This window comes from Brienomyrus brachyistius, chromosome 2, assembly GCF_023856365.1.
Source record: "Brienomyrus brachyistius isolate T26 chromosome 2, BBRACH_0.4, whole genome shotgun sequence".
Lineage (NCBI taxonomy): Eukaryota > Metazoa > Chordata > Actinopteri > Osteoglossiformes > Mormyridae > Brienomyrus > Brienomyrus brachyistius.
In genome coordinates, this window is record NC_064534.1 from 7,987,030 (window position 1) to 8,003,832 (window position 16,803).

General features: G+C 43.4%; 1 protein-coding gene and 1 long non-coding RNA gene across 5 annotated transcripts; one reads left to right on the forward strand and one right to left on the reverse strand.

The window, feature by feature from the left end:
* Window positions 1–264: 264 nt before the first annotated feature.
* LOC125720151 (interleukin-31 receptor subunit alpha) lies at window positions 265–14,520 on the reverse strand. The gene is made up of 17 exons (XM_048995316.1): window positions 14,364–14,520; window positions 13,701–13,760; window positions 11,161–11,211; window positions 10,907–11,014; window positions 10,334–10,454; window positions 10,029–10,159; window positions 8,707–8,846; window positions 8,438–8,591; window positions 7,139–7,221; window positions 6,861–7,053; window positions 6,347–6,547; window positions 5,927–6,028; window positions 5,703–5,843; window positions 4,790–4,924; window positions 4,099–4,183; window positions 1,519–1,600; window positions 265–1,034 (listed from the first exon to the last, which is right to left on the reverse strand). Coding segments are annotated over exons 1-17 (1,977 nt in total). The 5' UTR covers window positions 14,365–14,520; the 3' UTR covers window positions 265–845.
* Window positions 2,903–4,092, forward strand: LOC125720253 (uncharacterized). Of its 4 annotated transcripts, none has more exons than XR_007385403.1 (5): window positions 2,903–3,027; window positions 3,098–3,164; window positions 3,302–3,435; window positions 3,570–3,703; window positions 3,905–4,092. It is a non-coding gene; the product is annotated as an uncharacterized LOC125720253 (long non-coding RNA). The 4 variants fall into 4 exon arrangements; XR_007385405.1 differs by having other exon boundaries at window positions 3,570–3,636; XR_007385406.1 differs by having other exon boundaries at window positions 3,637–3,703.
* Window positions 14,521–16,803: the final 2,283 nt, after the last annotated feature.

A 16,803-nucleotide genomic window follows, 5' to 3' on the forward strand; every position in this document is an offset into this window, starting at 1 on the left:
CTGGTTCAGGACACCGGTGGCCAGACGCGGAGCAGGAGAGGGGGGCAGTAAATGTGGGAACATGGAGTGACGGGGCATTAACAAGAGCAGCTCCACCTCCACATACAAATAGCACTGAAAAGGACAGCATCCCCACGCAAACGGATCTTTTTCTGTGCAATGCATGAGATGAATGCCGGTCCAAGTAAACAGCAGTAAGCAAAAGGAGTCAACGATTTTAAAATCTGTATAATATTTCAGCCATTTCAGTCATCCATGCAGTAAATTAAAAAAACATCTCACCAGACTTTGTTTTATTTACATGGTTTTGGTCTATCCATTGCTAAAATGCTACATTGTCATAAATTAACAAAGCACAATATTTAAGGCCTGGAAACATTCTACAGTGATGCTCATTATCTGAGAACAGAGAACCTTGTTAAAAGGTGACGAAGACACAGTCATTACAATGTTTAAATCACTATCAAGTCATTTAAGCAAGTAAATTACTATGAAAAATTTTGAACATAATTTCAGAAATATAGTTTTAAGATTAAAAAGTCAAGTAAACCTAACGTTCCCCAGGTAGTGACTGAACAGTAAAAAAGAAAAATGCAAATATATCAATATAACAATAAAAATGAAAAATTAAAAAAACAGACAAATGATAATGATAAATATTTATTTTTCCAACATTATCAAGATCTCTTTCTAATTTGTACGTTTTCTTAGTTTTGCATATATGGTAACATACTTTATAAAGAAATAGTAGACACTGAAAATGATTTCCTGCCACCCTGACTGGCATAATACCGCTATCACCCCCCCCCCCCCCCCCCCCCCCACTACACCATCCCATCTTACACTCATGATACATCTGTTTTTTTGAAGAACATGTCCCAGAAATTTGGCGTGTAGTTTTCAATGTAGTCGGGGTCTTCTTCCATGGCCTCAGTGATGACAGGAGGCTCCGACGGCATGACCTGAATGCTGAAGTTCTCAGCAGGAAGCTCCACAGTGGAGAGAAGCTCTAGGTCCAGCAGCTTTGGGGTGACCTACAAGGAGGACGGGACACAGCCCTTCAGTAGAGTGGCCAGAACATCACGTGTAAAAATCCTCACAAGAACAGCTACAATACCCTCCTTGAACAGTAACCTCATTGACATACATTTACAATTCATTTAGTAGACACTTGTGTCAAACGTGATGTAAAAAGCACACATACGGTGCATGTTTCTGCACACACCCACATACCGTGCATCCAAAATCTACCCGTTCATACTACTTTAAAGAATTATTTTCTCCAGAAACTCTGAATGAACCAGCAACAGATTACTGGTCCTTAAAAGCTACACCACCCCATGTCTGTCTATTAATGAGGCATTTCTGTCATTTGCATTTTAAAACTATGAATTGTTGAGCCCAAACGAAACAGTTTTGCAACTATGTATCACATTCTGCAGCAGTTCTTGGTTGTGAACTGTAAAGCAGGCAGCCTGATGAGAGTAATTCGGCAAACGAGAAGAGGAGACACATCACCTCAGGCGCAGACAATGACCCCCACTGTCTGATAGAACTGCAGGAAGGGTTTGGGATCAGTGGACAGAGGTATCCCATGTACCTGTGGATGACAGTGACAGCTGGGTCAATGCTGCATCTGAAACTGCCGTTCCCATCTGAGCTGCCCCTCAACCCCAGGCAGAGCGACACAAAATTCACAGAAAGCATCTTCACGTCGTTTATGTAGCCGGTACTTTTATCCAAAGTGACATACAATCCAGAGGGCAGGGTCAGACAGTCCCTGAGGTGATTGGCTTGGCAGGGGGGCGGGACCTGCTCAGGGGCCTATGGGCAAAATCACTCTGCTGAGCCTGGGATCTGAGCCAGTGACCATCTCATCAAAGACGCAGCATCTTAACATGCTGAGCCACGCGTGACTCCCACCTCTGTCCGATGGAAAAGTGTAGGTGTCAAACAGGAAATTAAAACAATTTACCTCTATCAGCAGGGGACATTAAACCTATCTATCCATCCACACTACATATACTGATTACATAAATGTTCATCTGGTGTGGGATCATAGTGCCTGGCGATTATCCCAGGCAAGCTGAGGACACATTGTCCATGTATTCAGAATTTTAAGGGAACTCTTCAGTAATTTCTAGGGACATCTGGTCTCCACAATGTATTGATTACAAACACACACACACGTATGTATTCATATCTTTGTGGGGACTATCCATTCATTTCCACGGGAAAGAACACAAATTTCAACAGCAACAACCCTAACCCCCACCCGGCCCTAACCTTAACCATAAATCGAAATAACAGGTTTTCATTTATTTGGTTTATAAGCAACCAAACAAAATACAAGACTTCTGACATTTTTAGTTTTTTGATAGCAGTTACAGACTGGTGACCAAAATGTCAAGATAACTGGTTTTTTTATCACGTTGTGAGGAACTTAGCATATTATGTGCAGCTAACAGGCACAGCACACATAATTAAAGTGAATACAGGCATCACATGGGCATTCCGCTTATGCGCAGCTGATAGGCACAGCACTCATAACGAAGGTGAATACAGGCATCACATGGGCATTCCGCTTATGCGCAGCTGATAGGCACAGCACTCATAACGAAGGTGAATACAGGCATCAAATGGGCATTCCGCTTATGCGAGGCTGACAGGCACAGCACTCATAACGAAGGTGAATACAGGCATCACATGGGCAATCCGCTTATGCACAGCTGACAGGCACAGCACTCATAACGAAGGTGAATACAGGCATCACATGGGCATTCCGCTTATGCGCAGCTGACAGGCACAGCACTCATAACGAAGGTGAATACAGGCATCACATGTGCATTCCGCTTATGCGTGGCTGAGAGGCACAGCACTCATAACGAAAGTGAATACAGGCATCATCACATGGGCATTCCGCTTATGCACAGCTGACAGGCACAGCACTCATAACGAAGGTGAATACAGGCATCACATGGGCATTCTGCTTATGCACAGCTGACAGGCACAGCACTCATAACGAAGGTGAATACAGGCATCATCACATGGGCATTCCGCTTATGCACAGCTGACAGGCACAGCACTCATAACGAAGGTGAATACAGGCATCACATGGGCATTCTGCTTATGCACAGCTGACAGGCACAGCACTCATAACGAAGGTGAATACAGGCATCATCACATGGGCATTCCGCTTATGCACAGCTGACAGGCACAGCACTCATAACAAAGGTGAATACAGGCATCACATGTGCATTCCGCTTATGCGCAGCTGACAGGCACAGCACTCATAACGAAGGTGAATACAGGCATCACATGGGCATTCTGCTTATGCACAGCTGACAGGCACAGCACTCATAACGAAGGTGAATACAGGCATCACATGGGCATTCCGCTTATGCGCAGCTGACAGGCACAGCACTCATAACGAAGGTGAATACAGGCATCACATGGACATTCCGCTTATGCGCAGCTGACAGGCACAGCACTCATAACGAAGGTGAATACAGGCATCACATGGGCATTCTGCTTATGCACAGCTGACAGGCACAGCACTCATAACGAAGGTGAATACAGGCATCACATGGGCATTCTGCTTATGCGCAGCTGACAGGCACAGCACTCATAACGAAGGTGAATACAGGCATCACATGGGCATTCTGCTTATGCGCAGCTGACAGGCACAGCACTCATAACGAAGGTGAATACAGGCATCACATGGGAATTCTGCTTATGCACAGCTGACAGGCACAGCACTCATAACGAAGGTGAATACAGGCATCACATGTGCATTCCGCTTATGCGTGGCTGAGAGGCACAGCACTCATAACGAAAGTGAATACAGGCATCACATGGGCATTCCGCTTATGCGCAGCTGACAGGCACAGCACTCATACCGAAGGTGAATACAGGCATCACATGGGCATTCCGCTTATGCACAGCTGACAGGCACAGCACTCATACCGAAGGTGAATACAGGCATCACATGGGCATTCCGCTTATGCACAGCTGACAGGCACAGCACTCATACCGAAGGTGAATACAGGCATCACATGGACATTCCGCTTATGCGCAGCTGACAGGCACAGCACTTACACAGTCCTATAGTGGGTGAGCAGCACCAGCACCAGGAGAATAAGGAACGTCGGGGGAAGAATAGCATACAAAATGTCCTCAGTGTCTGGAAAGAGAGTGCAGGTCTTTAGCCATTTTGTGCATATTGTCTAAGAAACGTCACACATGCTACAAAGTTCTGTGCCTGCAGTCCCCAGTTTATGAAGGAGATTCGTATCCAAAGTCTGTCTTTAAATCGAATACACATACAGCATTGTGCTGTGCCTTGAGGCGGTGAACTGCAGAAGCCGTGCGATGTCACGAGCATTACAAAGCAGTGTGTGCATTCTTTACTAAGAACCATGGTAGTTAAATTTTTTTTATAATAGGCTTTATGGTAGTTTATTTGTAAGTAGGAGTTGTCTGTAAGTTCGGCATTATTAACCTTGAGTATGTAACTAGATGTAAAAATGAAACTGAAAGCTTAAAATATTTCAAATTTAAACTTGCACTGATAGCCCTCTGACAAGGCCTGTTAGTGTGATTATGTTAAAGTGTGAACACCACGTTCTATTTGGACCTCATCAGCATCCATAGCAGAGGAGATGCATCATGTTCAGGAGCCCAGAAGGAATATGGAGGACATCATCACACATTAACAGCAGCTCGGCTGGGAATGTACCGAGAAAGTCATTTGTAAGGGTAGCTCAAAAAGCAGAAGATGAGGACTAACCGTAAAGTGGAGTAGTGAAGCTCTCACTGGTGAGCTGACTGGGGCTGGCTCCGGCTAACACTTTGAGGAAGTAGTCCGTGTTTGCTGTCAGATGTCTGATTGTAAATGTCTGGTTTGCGGACGTGACTAAGAAATCTAAGCGATAAGGGAGTAAGAGACAAAGCAAAGGGAAAGACACAAGAAAGAGAGCAAACATTAAGTCAAGCTAACGGGTCTGCAGTGCCAATGAACAGTCGAATGGCAGTAGCTAAATTTACCAAATAACAAATGAGCAATCGCTTGTCAAATAGTGAGAAGCTCGGTTCTGGTTGGAAGATCAAGGGAGCCAATCGAAGCAGCACATCATGTAAGTTAAACCTCTGAAAAGTTCTGAAACTGTGATCATATCTTTAAGTTTCAAGGTTTATTGTCACGTGCTCTGAGGAACACAGTGAAATTCTTTTGCTAAAGTTGCAGGATAGGATTTTGGGGGACAGGACAAATAGCAGTGCAGTACACGACAAGACAGTATAAGATGAATAGCAGTGCAATACAGAGAACGACAGTACAGGACAAACAACAGTGCAATTCAGGGCAACACAGTATAGGACAAATTGTGCAATACAGGACAAGACAGTACAGAACAACTTGCAGTGCGATACAGGACAAATAGCAGGGAAGTACACGACAAGACAGTACAAGATGAATAGCAGTGCAATACAGAGTACGACAGTACAGGACAAACAGTGCAATTCAGGACAACACAGTACAGGACAAATTGTGCAATACAGGACAAGACAGTACAGAACAAATTGCAGTGCAATACAGGACAAATTGCAGTTCAATTCAGAATAAGAGAGTGCAGGACAAACAGCAGTGCAATACAGGACAGTACAGTGTACGACGAAACAGTATAAGGAAAGGTGAGTCTTACTTTGGGCACCATTTTTACTTGTTAAGGTCATGTTGTATTTCGGTAAGCTGTTGCCTTGGCCGGCTGGGTATCCCTTAAGATTCAGGGTGACACTGTTCTTCCTCACTTGCGTGATGTCCCACCTGCCAGCCCCCCCAATCACTGAGGGAATGCAGAGAGATCTGTTCACTCGGGAACATCCGGAGAACGGAGCTGGCTGATTTATGTGCGGACAGCAAACCTACCCCCGCTTTCCAGGGAGGCTGGGACAGATTTCGGAGGCCCACAGATGTCTCCGTATATGGGGTAGATGCTGATGTTGTACGTTGTACTGGGGTGGAGATTCCCTGGAACGGGGCGGGGTACAAGGCCTTCTTAAAAACACACTTCTCAGTAATTTTAGCAAAATAATAGGTACTCATGAATACGCTAATGAATGAAGGAGAAAGTTAGTTGTAATGTCGGTATGCCCAAGAGAAGATGAAAGCACAGCATTTAACAGTAATATCGCAGTGTATGACAGCACTTAAACAAGTAAACACAGGCACAAAGAAGTCTACATCGGTGTTCCTTAGCCCAGTTTACTGGGAGTCCCAAAGACTGGGTTGAGAAACACTAGTCTATAGGCTGATGTGTTATTCGGTGAGTGTGTTTGCTGGAGGTACCATGCAGGACTGCGCTGGAGAAGTTGGGCTGAACTCGCAGCCACCGGCTGCTGCTGGCATCTTGACTCGCCACCCACTCGATGGCGAATTCGCTGACGGCTCGCTCTGTCTCTCCCATTTCCCACTCAACAAGAGCTGTGCTGCCTTGCGTGGTGGCCCAGATGCCCAGCACAGGTGGAGCGTCTGAAATTATGTCATTGTCTGGGGGTGTGTGTGTGGGGGGGGGGTCACAATAGACCAGGGAAGCTGATAAGACACACAAAGTGGAGTGTTTTGTGACACCTACTGGTCAGAGAGTGCAATGGCCCACAAGGTTTCAGTAAGCAGCTCACTGTCCTACTGCCCTTTTCTCGTCTAGGGCTCATATATTCTTTTACCACTGTAAAAACTAAGAACAAACAGGTGTTGTGAAAATGCAAAATGACATCATTAAAGAATACCGGACTGTCTGGGGCGGGCAGAAGTAAAAAGCACAAACTGGATGCTGATGAGAACGCTATGCAAGTGGACTGACCTGCAGAGGGCAACCGCAGCCGGCTGACGGGAGACACGCCTGCGCTGTTGTATGCCGTGACGATGATGTCATATTCTTCCTCCCTTGCGTCAAAGCTGATCTTCAGGTCTGTGGTCTTCACCGTAACACTCTTAGTTTGGTTTGTATAATTAACCCAATAGCCGAGAATAGATCCATGGCTCTCCTCCAAGGCCTAAAACAAATATATGATCTATCGTCATCCAGCGTGGGAGGGGAGAAAAACTGGACTGTTACCATGGAGACCATGCTGACATCACCTTCCACATCAGCCAGACTTTACGGAGTCTGTCAGGCCGCCCAGTGTCCACGCGCTGACAGACATCCACAGAGTGTCTGGGGGCTGATGAAAGAAATGAATACAAGAATGTTGTGCTTCGATAACTGTTAAATACTAGGGCAAGCTGTTTTAACATTAAATAAATAGGTGGGACAGTAATTTTAGATATCTGCATTGCAATTCCTACTAGTACAATCTGGTATTTCAGATGTCTGTAATTCAACTTTCACCAGTAGAAATGCTGATATCCTTACAGTGCCTTATCCCACTTTCAGCTGATGTCCACAATTAATTTGTAGATATCTGCAATTGTGGGGGCGGCATGGTGGTGCGGTGGTTAGCACTTTTGCCTCAAACCTCTGGCACCCGGGTTCGAGTCTCCACCTGGGTCACATGTGTGTGGAGTTTGCATGTTCTCCCCAAGTCGTTGTGGGGTTTCCTCCGGTTTCCCCCCACAGTCCAAAAACATGCTGAGGCTAATTGGAGTTGCTAAATTGCCCATAGGTGTGCATGTGACAGTGAATGGTGTGTGAGTGTGCCCTGCGATGGGCCGGCCCCCCATCTTGGGTTGTTCCCTGCCTGGTGCCCATTGCTTCCGGGATAGGCTCCAGACCCCCCGTGACCCAGAAGGATAAGCGGTTTGGAAAATGGATGGATGGATGGATGGACACCTGTGTTGTGCTCAACACAACAACTCACACATTAACATAAGGGAACATTACATGAAAGAGTATCAGCAGAAGTCAGTGCTGTTTCCAAGCCACAGAGTTTTGATCTGACAAAGTCAGCAGTGACTACAGCATTTAGCAAGAACTCAGTACCTCATGTTGTGGGACTTTTGTGGTGTGTAAGGAAAACAGGCAACAGAGCTTCCCCGCAAAAAAAGAAACAAAAACACACAATGTTTTTCCCAGAAAGAAAGAAGAGAGAAAAAAATCTATGATAAAATCTGTTGCAACATGTTCAAAGAATTGCAATAAAAGCAGAAGTCAGGCTAACCTCCGTTAGCGTGCTGTTGGTGCTCTAATGGCGAAGTCATGTGGTTCAACGTGCCAAGAAAGTACGTTTATCTTCTGCTTCTGATATTATTTCACGTATTGTATATTAATCTCTTGGTCTTGCTCTCATTTAATTAGCAAAATTTTACACTTAGAAATGCTTTTCGACCTTGTTTTTCCAGTCGAAGTTTCAGTCCATCAGATCTGGTACGCTCTAAATCCAAACCGAAATCACAGGGGGACATGCATGGACACGGACCACGTCCATTGAGCTCACCTACCAATCTCTAGGGTCTTCGCCGTGCGATTGTTGCTTGGGGGGCCCCAAAGTTTGCTACCGATTGTAGCGCAGGCAACTTTGACACAATATTCAGTAAATGGCTGCAGGCCATTAATCTCTTGTGAACAAATTGTCTTGCATCCAGGATGGAGAACCTGGGAAGAGAAACTCCTACCGTTACTGTGCATTTTGCATGTATTTGAACCATATATGACACTCCAGTTATAGCATGGTGTTAAAGGCGCTCTGTGTTGCGCTTATTTAATGTACCTCTTTCCAGTGGTCACTGCTAACTGGCCTGTAGTACACCATACACCGCACTGCGAAACACTGAGCAGGATTCCACTTCACGGAGATAGAGTCATTTGTTATAGACGTAATCGATATGTCCACTGGCTTGGGTGACATGGCTGGAAAAGGGCAGCAAGCACCATAATTCATTAACTTCAATAAAAATGTCATAAATAGTGAAAAAATGTTAGAAACTATAAATGTCGTAAATCAATATCTACATGTTATATGGGTGAAATGAAACAAAGATTCAGCTACACTGGAATGCTTTGTTTTACATATCCTGACTTATTCTCCTTTCTCCTTTGAGACACACACACACACACACACACACACATGCAGGGTATACCTACCCTTATGGGGCCCGCTAATTCACTTCTATGGGAAAAATGCTAACGCTAACTATGACAACCTTAACCCCCACCCAGCTCTAACCATAACCATAAGTAACCAAGCAAAATACAAGAGTTTTTGCATTTTTAACTTTTTCATAGCAGTCACTGAATTTTATAAAATAGAGTTTTCCCTTATGGGGACCGGTTTACTGGTCCCCATAAGGGTAAAAAAAAAAAAACGGATATTTATCACGATATGGGGACATTGTGTCCCCATAAGGATAGGTATACCCGCTCACACACACACACACACACAAACACACACACACACACACACACACACACACACACACACACACAAACACACACACACACACACACACACACACACAAACACACACACACACACACACATACACACACACACACAAACACACACACACACACACACACAAACACACACACACACACACACACACACACACACACACACACACGTATACAGCTGAGGGAGCAGCTTGCATCCCTGGAGCACTAATCTGATTGTGGGGTTTGGCTTGAAAAAAACAGAGACAGTATTCAGGGGTGCTGGAGTCGCCCCCAAAATCTGCCATTGGGGTTCCCCCATGCCTGGGAAAAATTCGATTTACATTTACAGCATTTGGCAGACTCCCTTAACCAGAGCCAGTGGTTTGAAGTCTAATCAGTGAATAACATTCTGGTACTGGTTCAAAATAACCTGGCTAAGATACAAGAGTACAGCCTACTGGGGGCCAACCCCTACCCCTCACTGCAAAATCTGCTGCGGGGATCCTAGCAGGGTATTCAAAGTGACATTTTGTCAGGGAGCCCAGAATTCCTACCTATTAAAAACTGTAAGACTCCCCTTGTTATGTGCTGTATGTCAGAAATGGTCCCGGTCCCGGTCCCGGTACTCTAAAACTCTTAACACTAAGGCATCATTACCTCTTTCCAGAGTTTTCACCAGGAAAGGATGAGACAGGGTCACCCTTTGGTTCCTCGTGTTCCATGCTATGATTGTTACATTAAATTGTCCCAGAGTGTTGAATGCCAATTTACAGTCCAGGTTCTCAGAACTAAGAAACATTTTGATACATTTTACTATAAACATTGTATCAACAATGATTAGCCTACTACAAAAAGCACGTAACATTAAACAGCTCATTTGATATATAGGGAACTCTGCGTAAGTACTGCTGGTTGTTTGGACATGATTTTGCTACGTTGGTATATGAGTCAGAGATACTCACCTTGAAATTAGCAAGGAGTATTTTAAAATTCCTCTCTGGTTATGCATCCAGCTGCAGGTGACAGACTTCTCAGGATAAACATAACAGGAAATGTTTTTCACTGCCTCTGAAAACAGGAATCCTGCAAAATAAATATATAAATAAATACATTTTAAATTAAACAATGATACATTAGCAATTGAAATACCTGGAACTGGACGCATCACACGTTTTACTTCAACAGATTCTCTCAAACTTATGTTCAATGCAGTTATTTGTTCAGTGTGGAAGAAAATGTCATTTTAACGACACCCGGTCTCAAGCTGGCTCAGGGAAAGAACTTCATTCATGGACAATACCTGAGACACAGCCAGCAACTGTAAAGTGCTGGGTTTGTACAGTTAATTGTTTATTTGATTCTGAGATAACAAGGAAGCATTAAAGTAAATAAAGTAATCAGCCACCTATCCAGCGTTGGGTGTAACTCAGGCTTGTACCCTACGGTGTTGGTAACAGGGTCCAAGCAGCCCCATTAAGATAGGATAAGAGGTTGGAAGTCAGCTGGATGAATGGATGGATGGATATTCTACATACCTTGTCCCGAGAGTAGAGGGAAATCACATTCCCCATTGTCACCAAAACACTGGTTCAGATGTTCAGATGCTGAACACTGTTTCAGATCATTTACATGTAGTGTGCATTCTGGAATAGTTGAGGTAATTAAGTATTGCATCTTTTCACAACTCATTAAGTGATACATCGTAATACATTCCAGTGAACAACAGGTCACTTGCATGCATTTCAGAGCATCATCATCATAGAAATATACATATTTTAGAAATATTTACCCAGCTGGCTGTTTCGGGCTTTACCACCACAGCTGGCGTGAGAAATTACACCTGCATTAAAACAACGTTTCAGAGATATCGCACCAAATTAAAAAAAAAAAAAAATCTTTTGATAAGAGGGCGTGATCAAAGGACTCTCAAGTTTAATTAGGAAAAAAATCCATAGTTTAATGACTATGAATCTATCCAGGCATCTTAATAATACCTCATCCAATAGAGGGTTACAGCACATCATTAAACAACATTTATATATGATATGGGTGGGAATCATGCTGTTCTTTGTTTTAATAATGCCTGAGTGACATGAATTGATAGAAAAAAATCCTGTTAAAATGAGCAAAATTAAACACTGTCTGACTGGTAGACATAAGTAAAATGACACAATTAAACAATGCAGGCCCACAAAGCCTGTATAGCCTGTCAACATTTTACTAGTGTACATTATGATTTACTACGTGCTAGCATGTCTGTGAGGTTATGTTAGCTTCAGATGCTAGCGGAATTAGCATTAGCTGGAGTAAATTTGCATCACAAATCCATTCCTTTCACCTGCTTTTAGTACTTTAGGATTTTATCAGGAATGCATCAATACTATTAATAATGAATAATATATGGAATATGCCCTCTGATCTGCGGTAGTCCCATGTATTTCGACCAATAAGATGATGGTGATGCAACCAGGTCAGTTTAGGATGCTTTTCCACTACACCAGGTACTGTACTTTTGGTATGCTACTTTCGGTACTTTTCCATTGACTTTTGGTCGAGTACTTTTTTGGTATTTCTGTACTTTGAGGTGAGACTGGCAAATACTTTCTTTGTCGACTGGTTATGCAAACAGCTTCCATCTGAAACACGCACAGCTGGACAAATTAAACGACTCAATGTTTAACTGCGACTTGGTCAGACAAGAAATAAAAATTGTGTAATATGCTAGGGCTGCAAGAGGCGAGGCACAATGCAGGGAAGGATGAGACGATCCATGTAGCAGCTCCAACGAAAACAAAGACTTTACTAAACTCAAAAAAAGCACAGTAAAGCACACTAAAGCACCACAGGACAAAGCAAAACAGGTAAATGACAAACTAAGGCAGGGGGCAACACATGAGCAACCATAGCAAATCATTAGCAAATACAGGGCAACAAAAATGACTGGCTCCACTATCCCCTGGCTATTCAAAGGCCTTTCTTTGTTGGAACTTACATCCCTCACCCCCTCTTCAGTTCCTGACCCAGCGGTGCTCTGGTCAGAGTCGGGTCATGAAGTACGAGCCCCCCCCCCCACCACCAACCCTGTTCTGTCCCCCTCAATCCCTGTTCCATCCTCACCGGCTCCAGTAGTGCTGCCACTTAGCCTGCTGAGTCACACACTAAAGGCTATGGAGCATGTAAGACTCAGGGAACACAGGGAAGGGGGTGACTAGTGACCCCAACTGGCCACAAAGGGAGCCTGACCAACTGAAAGGGTTCTACAGGGTTTTATGCAGATAAATCACAAAATTTCGCATCTGTCTGTCATCTGTCTGTTAGTCTCTCTCTCTCAAATATTTTGTGATATTTACCAGTTCAGTGTCCAATAATTTGGCAAAATGTGCAACTAAGGACCATATTTAGTTTATGGCAAACGATAAGAAGTTAGTCACTGTCACACTAACAAATTAAAATAAGTGAAAACTCTAGAACCAAGCCTCCAGTATTTTAGGGACTGTTGCATGCATGTTATATTTACAAGGAACACAGGAAATATGGCAAACACGGGACAAACTGTGTTCCATGTGATCGTGTATATTGGGCTTAATTTTGGGATTAATTTCTCCACCTTACTTTGCACAGTGGGCTTATTGTAGGCTTGTTTTCAGGGTTGAGGCTGCTTGTCCTAGGAGACTTGGCAACGTAGGAATGACTCACATAATTCACAATGAAAAACCATCTCTATGAGGTTTGTCTCGGGTATGGACTGGGTCTTGGCGGCAGTGGAAAAGCACCATTAGTTCAAAGCCTCCGTTCATTACAACTCACCCATGTAAATGGGCCTTGGGGCAAACCTTTGTGAAAGGTTTTATAATCAGGAAAGGAATTGAATTGAATCTAATGGAATCTAACGGAATTGAATTTGTGTGGGACATTTATGCCAAAGCCAGTGATACACCATCTACATGATACTCACACCTGAGAACCCAGGAGGTTAGTATAAAACCCTAAGGCCAGACTGACATTCAAACGCCAACATATTTTTTAATTTAACAAACAAACAAGAACATTAGGTTCAGGACACACCATGTATTCAAGTAAGGACTGCACGTTTATGAATGTGGTTATGAATTTATAACCTACATTTAACATGTTTTGACCATCTGGAGTTTACCATGGTGTGACTGAGCCCTGAAGCTTTGTACTGTTTGTATTTTACACAATATATTGCGCCATCACCATGCTACTCAGAAATTGACCTTCAGGTCTAACTGGAAGTCAACTGGTCAACTGTCAAGATGACACAGAATTCGGTGGGAATCAAATGGATTAGAACTCCATGGTACCCACCTGATACTGATGTCAAGAAGGTAAAGAGACACAAGGAATAGTCAAGGTCCGGTCCGTACACTGTGTGGAAACAAAAGCGTACTTTAATAAGATTCCACACATCATCTAATGATCTTCGCAAAAACCTTTTCCCCTCAACAGCATCACTGAAGCTCTCACACATGAACACAAAGAGATCTAGATATATCCCCTCACAAACAATTCCATAAAAAAACCTTTATTCCAAAAGACCAAACACACATGCATATATTGACTAGAGAAAAGGCATGGAAAGAACCTCATACAGTTATATGTTTCGCTCACAAACATTCAGCCTCCTAATCATGCCACCTAAATGACTCACAGATACTCAACCTCTATGTAAACGTAGACCGACATACAGCAAATTAACTACGAGGGCTGTGTTCATCATGCAATATACAGCTCTAAATGGGCTTATGTTGCAAAATGTGCGTCCCAAACTCTCATATAAAAAAATTGGTTTTAAACCATTATATTGTAAATTTAAATTTCATTTAAATTACATAATATTGATAATGTCTAGGATTCCTAACAGCAGTATAAGGTATTATATAAATGTCACAATTAATTAAACATAATTAAGCAAAACTTAATTCAAATATGAACAGCTACTGTACAATTAAGCTTATCAAGACAACTCACTGTTCGAGAGAATCCCAGAGTCTCAGTGAGGTTGGGAAGTTGTGTTGGGCAGGTGACACAGAACACAGCCCACGACAGCCGTCTCTCTGGTCTTTCACCATGCTTTTCCGGTATGACTGATAAATACCATCACCACCCTTAGCATGATTTTCCCACTATATTCTAACATCCTCCTTTCTCAGAAACAGAACCAAAATGCAAGACATTGCGCAACTGGTCTTAACTAGTTTTATCTGCTAAAATAAGTTCAAAATATTGTCATATGTTAAAACACTTACAAAAGCTCAAATTCGTATCCCCTTGTACACGCAGAGAGCCACAGGTTAAGGGGATAAAATGACATTGTTTTTACAGTCCAGAGAGCTAACATGTTTATAATTAGCCGACCCTTACAAATGATGGTTCGGCTGGACAAATACTTTGAAAGTGAGATGTTCTTGGAAGAGATGGAGTATTAGTGATTCCCTCAAGGTCATGATGCACACTGCAGTCTGGATGTGTTTGTGTAGCCTGGTCCACGCATTAAATGTGTAATAAGAGACTAGGTTTCTAGAATTTCATGGTCTATAGAACATTACCTACAAGACATCGAGGATGAGAAGTCCACTCTCTTATCTCAGTGATATAGCAAAGACTGTCTTACACAATTTCTTCCACTTGGTTACAATTTGGCTTGGATCACAAGCTTCATAATCACTAAGAAAACTCTATCAGACAGTCGATTCGCTGCTTCCCCCAAGGCCAATCCATGAAATCTTTGTACGACAAAAAAACGGTCTGCAGACATCAAAAGGTTGGGAACCCCTAATGAGAAAGATGGGGGAACTGCTGTGGCCTTGCCTTAGGACTGCACCTAAAGATTTTCAAAAAATTATAATAAACTAAATTGTTGACCCGTGATGGGAAGTTACAGTTGGTTGGTATGTAACAGCACAGTGCTAGTGAAACTGGATGAGCTTCCTATTCCGCAAAGGAGCTGATGGCTGCAGTCACGTGTGAATCGCTTTTCTTTTGAGTTGCAGTTTTGTGATTCCTAGTTTATCTGTCTTATGGAAATTCTCATCCATTTCACCACATAAAGATGTAACTGACAATTAAAATATATATTAAACACTGAAGTTGCAAAATTGCCCGTAGGAGTGCATGTGTGAGTGAATGGTGTGTGAGTGTGCCCTGCTATGGGCTGGCCCCCCATCCTGGGTTGTTCCCTGCCTCGTGCCTATTGCTTCCGGGATAGGCTCCGGACGCCCCGCAACCCAGTAGGATAAGCGGTTTGGAAAATGGATGGATGGATGGGTGGCTATGGAGGTATGGCATTTTGTTCAACAATGCTTTGGGTACAATGGCATACTGGAAAATGCGGAAAGGGGCCATCTATTCATCTTCCAACTGCTCATCCTAGTCAGAGACCTAGGAATACAGTGACGTACAGTGACGTACAGTGACAAAGTGGCCCTTGGTCAGTGAAAAGTTTCAGCCTCTGTCTGGCACGGTCTCTTCAACATCCATCTTCTACACCTGCCTGTCCAACATAGAGTCACAGCGGTCTGGGCTCTTTCACAGAAAGCTATGGGTGCAAGGCAGGGAAAATCCCAGGATGGGGTGCCAACCCATCACAGGGCACATATACCCACACATACCATTCACAACTCCGGGTCACCTTAGCACCTTAGGTGATAAGGACTGCTTCAATGATAGGAGTGTAACGCTGAATCATCAGGGTTTGTACCAGGTTCTGTTTCCTCAGTGGACTGGCACAGTTTCCCTTTCAGTGACCGAGACAGTGAATCTCTCCCGTGATCCGTCACGTCTCTGGGACTCAGTAAGCAGGACAGGTCAAGCTAAGTATCTGGAAATACATAAGATACACCTATGAGTGACTGCAGCTGTAAATTAGCATAAGCATTCTTCCTCAAAATCAGGAAAATACGGTGTTGGGAATTAGTGTAGCTACAAATTGTGAAGCTGAGGGGTGGAGAAGGGAAGGGGAGATCGGCTGGTGAGATTTAACAAAATGTGAGAGCACCAGTTGTTTCGTTTTTTCAGTTTCTTCTTCATCTAGCTCGCTAACTCTACTGATTCACTCCAAAAAAAAAAAAAAAAACGCTAATCTAATGCCGAATTCTTTGTCATAGTTGGATATGTGGTATTTTTAACTTGACCGTGGACAAGTGTTTAGGTTTTGGTACGTGCCCTTCAAACGAGTGCGCGAGATTAATTTACAAACCTTTTTTTAAAGCAGCTAATCCAACACTGGGAATATATAAAAATAATCGAATAATGCAAATAACCAGGGGCGCCGCTAGCAATTTTGGGCCCTATGACAAAATATGAGGTTGGGCCCCCCTACCACACCCATTCAGATCTCTGGGGGCCCCTAAAGGGCGTGGGCCCTTAGAATTGTCCCAACTTTCCCCCCCTTAGCGGCGCCCCTGCAAAT